Source organism: Maylandia zebra, linkage group LG2 (genome assembly GCF_041146795.1).
Source record: "Maylandia zebra isolate NMK-2024a linkage group LG2, Mzebra_GT3a, whole genome shotgun sequence".
Lineage (NCBI taxonomy): Eukaryota > Metazoa > Chordata > Actinopteri > Cichliformes > Cichlidae > Maylandia > Maylandia zebra.
In genome coordinates this window covers 39,799,933-39,804,122 of record NC_135168.1, presented here as the reverse complement: position 1 = coordinate 39,804,122, position 4,190 = coordinate 39,799,933, and the positions used below count along the sequence as shown (strand labels likewise).

General features: G+C 35.7%; 1 protein-coding gene across 1 annotated transcript; it reads left to right on the top strand.

The window, feature by feature from the left end:
- Positions 1-588: 588 nt before the first annotated feature.
- LOC106676291 (uncharacterized) lies at positions 589-3,930 on the top strand. Its single transcript, XM_014412602.3, has 5 exons — positions 589-755; positions 1,822-2,142; positions 2,691-2,942; positions 3,032-3,151; positions 3,366-3,930. The coding sequence occupies exons 1-5, from the start codon at positions 707-709 to the stop codon at positions 3,545-3,547; spliced, it is 924 nt and encodes a 307-aa protein (XP_014268088.3). The 5' UTR covers positions 589-706; the 3' UTR covers positions 3,548-3,930.
- Positions 3,931-4,190: the final 260 nt, after the last annotated feature.

The following is a 4,190-nucleotide window of genomic DNA, read 5'->3' as shown; positions in this document are numbered from 1 at the left end:
AAAAGACTTGCATCAGATGTGGCCTACTTCATATAGTGAATCATATAAGGCTTATATGATTTACTCATGAAAGTGGCCACTTTCATATATTGTTTTAGTAAGTATCCAAAACATACAAGTTTCATTTATATATTTTTTCTAGGGATCTTATTTTTTTTTCACTCTTGTATGCTTTTCATACAAGTTTCACACAAGACAGATACAAACTTTATAAGATTTATATATATGTTTTCCATATGGGCAGAGTGTACATTTTATAATGTTTTAAAAGTGTTTCTTTTTTCTTCATGGATGTGTATACAAGGTACTTTGTATCAGCAACAAAATATGGACTTAAGGTGGAATATAAATGGGGCTGCTGTTGAATTGCATTAAACTGCATGAATGTTGTAGACACTGAGTGATGGGCAGGATATGGTTAGTTTGTTACCGATCTAAAAATAGTCCAGTGACAGTGTGAGTAATAATTAAACAAAGTCTGTGGAAGATCTGTGAGGTTCCTTTTATTTCTGCAAAGTAATGAATATGCTAGTTGTACTTCCTTTTTCAAATTTCCACACACAGAATGAGAACAGCATTTCAAACGAGGCTGATCAGTAGCAGGAGCCATTTCTGACTGTTACCTGTTGGACAAATGTGCATATTATTTAATAAAGTACTCTGACGGCTGCCGACTGTGTCAACACACACTGAACATTGAGGAGACATGGAAGCTGTGCTGGGATTGATGGTGATCCTACTGGGAGTGTCTCATGGTGAGATATTCTTTTTACATGTGACACTTATCATTTAATACCTTTTTAACCTGTACAAAATATCTGACATCGTCATCAGAGATGTTAAAGCTGCACAAATACTTACCCAAAGTTACAATATGTGCACTTTGATTTATTTTATTTAATTAAATGTTAGAATCTATTGGCTACATCTGCAGTACATGACATTTGAGCAGAGCTTTAGTTCCTTTTTTTGTCTTTTTACCAGTTTTAGTAGCAGTGGTAAATTCTTAGCCCACTATGCACCTTGGGAGCCTTGTTGCAGTGTGTTTAAGTGAGTTTTAAACTGACTTTTTAAAGGACTTTATTCTTTCCATCCTTATCAGAGACGTCAAGCTTATTTGTTACTGTGATAAACTGCCTGATTTTGAAGAATCTGTCTCAACTTATCGGTTGGCTGTAACTAGGAATCCAGTTAAGTTATTTAAGTCATGCAGTCACTACAGATATGCTGAAGAATGTATAGGTTGCATTACTTTATCATTTTTAATGCCACCTTCAGAAATGAACATCTCTGTCCTGTTTGTGTGCAGATTCTTTTTTCTGAAATATTGCTTCCTGTTTTCTGTTTGACATTTATTTTATTTTGGTTACATGAAAATACTTTAGTTTTTGCACTCGGCTAAAATGTGGAGAATGTGTCTACCTGTATTTCTTAATTATTAATATATTAGTAAATGTTGGGCAGATTCGTGTGATAACTTTGGGATTATGGATGCAGTATGTTTGTTCTTGAGGCTCTATTACCTACAATTGTCAAAACTACTACCTACTCTGAGTTAGATATTAAGAGCTGACAGATTTATGGCAGTAGTGCTACTTCAAATACTTTGATACCATTCAATCAAAACACTGGGTTATCCAAAACATAATTAGGCATTAGGTATAAACATGGTAATACAAAAACTACTTTTTAACAAGTAAAAGTCCTCGCATCAGTAAATTTTAGATTGCTGACCATGTTAATCAAATTGTTGTTGTAATTTATTAGGTAGAAACTAACAAATCACAAATGCTTTTCTTTTTAATGTTTCAAAATTTGCAGGTGTGGAAACTCACTGTGATGGCAGACAGGATGGAGCTCAGTGTTATGGAGCTTTGGGAGGAACTGTGGACATCCAGCTCATGGACAGCACCTCAGAAATACCTAGATACCAACTGTTCAAGAATTCATCAAGAATACTAAATTGGTTAAATAATAAGGTTAATTCTAATACCATGGCACATAGATCTAGCTTTTTCCCCAGTAATGGAACATTTAGGATCAATAACCTGAGCAGGACAGACAGTGGTAAATATACCCTTAAAATCTTTGGTTCAGATGGAGCAACATCAAGCGTGCGGACTTTACAGTTGTTCATTCAAGGTAAATGTTGGGAAATGCAGACTTTAATTTATGTAAATGCAGTATTGTTTTGGTAATCTTTATAACATACAGCACAGAATTTCAAATAAGTACACTTTGTGCATCCCCTGTTTTGAATTAGCAAACCATAAATAATGATAATCTACATGATGCACACTACATTCACTAAAGTATTGGGCCACATCTCTTAATCTTTGAATTCTGATGTTTATAGTTCCACTGGCACAGATGTATGAAAACCAAGCAGCTAGCCATGCAGTCTTCCTCTACAAACATTTGTGAATTAATGAATAATTGTAAAGAGCTCACTGAAATTCTGTATGTTACTGTAACAGGATGCTACCTTTGCAGCAAATAATTTTGAGATATTTCTTCCCTCCTAGATATTCCATAACCAACTGATAGTGTTGCAAAGTAGTAGATTTTAGGAACTATGGAAAATCAGCTACCAAGTTTCAGACCATGACCAAGTTACACAGAAGGAAGCACAGTGCATGAAAGTGCATCTTGTTATAGTACCAAAAGTCATCTGTATTTGTTTCTCTCAGCTCCTGTGTCCTCTGTCCTGCTGGTCTCTGAGTGTCTGTCCCAGGAAGAGATGAGGGTGTCCTGCTCCTCTGAAGGAGGGGACAGTCCTCAGTATAGCTGGGCTCTGGATGGACGCACACTGACAGATGCTGAGCTCCTTTCTGGAAATAATGAGACTAACAACATCACTCTGAAACAGCAAGTCTCAGGACATCTGGTCTGCTCAGTGAGAAATCATGTCAATAGTGTCTCCAAAGAACAGAAGACCTGTAGTGAGTGACAACATTTTGAATAAAAGTCGATAATAACGACTAATTCACTTTTGAAGGTCTTTCATGAATGATCTGTTTTTTGCTCACAGGCTTCATTAACTGTACCTCAATCAATGGGACACAGATATTAGGGTGGGTGCATGCAGACAGTAACAGCCTGTGTATTGAACCAACAACTGAACCTACACCAGTCACACCAACTGCAGTGGGTAAGGAGACTAACATGTCAAATAAGCCTCTTTAATCAAACTGCCATCAGTGATGACACATGGTATATAAATGAATAAAAATGAACTCTGATGAAGGGGATGCATTCACGTATTTTTTCCCCTTTCTATAAACTATGGTACATGAGTGAAAACTCTACTGTGACTCTTCTCTCACAGCTCTAACTTGTCATAAACATTTTTCTGTCTAACACAGGTACTTCCTGGTTCATATTTGGTTTGAAAGCCGCTGTGGTAATTCTGTCATTAAGTGGGATTTGGATCTGGTTCACTTGGAAGAAAAAAACAATATTGGAAGGCCCTGCTGTCCCAGAAAAGGTGGAATCTCCAGATAACTCTGTTTTAATGATTGAAACGAGTCCTTGCTCCAACACCTAGTGTCACCTTTCACCTGCTGTACATTTGTCACATATCCGTGTAGGTGTGGAAATAAGGATTAGAGTTTATCCTTTCCTTTTCATTCATTCCACATTTTTTTTCACAAGATAACAAGTGTGTATAAATTTTCCATAAATAGTGGTTCTTTCTGTAATTTTATATTTAGGTCCTGTTAAATATAATCAAAGTGGGAAAAACTCTCTGTCCTTCATAGTTTTTAATTTGTGTTTACATTTCATCTGTAGTGCTGAAGGACACATTTGTGTACAGATGTTTTCACCATTTGTTGTTTGTTGCTGCATTTTAAAATAATCAACCATATAGCTGACAATGTGATGTCAGTGTGTGAATAAAGTGCCAATAAAAGAGTTTATTTCTGGTAACTATGCAGGAAGAGTCAAAGAAAAGAGACCATGGAGAACACAGAAGTAAGAACTTGGTGCTTTAGATGAAAAGAGAAAAAAAGAACAAAAGTTAAACTTAAACATTGAAGTTAAAAGTGAATATCTTTTTCTCTATGTGGTAGTTAAGTAAAATTAACTTATTTAGCACTTTTCACAGATAAAAATCACAAAGTGCTTCACAAAATGGTGTAGTGTCGGACAATAGAAGTTAATTTTTGGGAAATTGATGCCAACAAAAC

Coding starts and splice junctions, on each gene's coding strand:
- LOC106676291 (XM_014412602.3), top strand. CDS start 707: ATGGAAGCTGTGCTGGGATTGATGGTGATCCTACTGGGAGTGTCTCAT. Junction 756..1,821: donor CCTACTGGGAGTGTCTCATG/GTGAGATATTCT, acceptor CAAAATTTGCAG/GTGTGGAAACTCACTGTGAT. Junction 2,943..3,031: donor CAAAGAACAGAAGACCTGTA/GTGAGTGACAAC, acceptor TTTTGCTCACAG/GCTTCATTAACTGTACCTCA.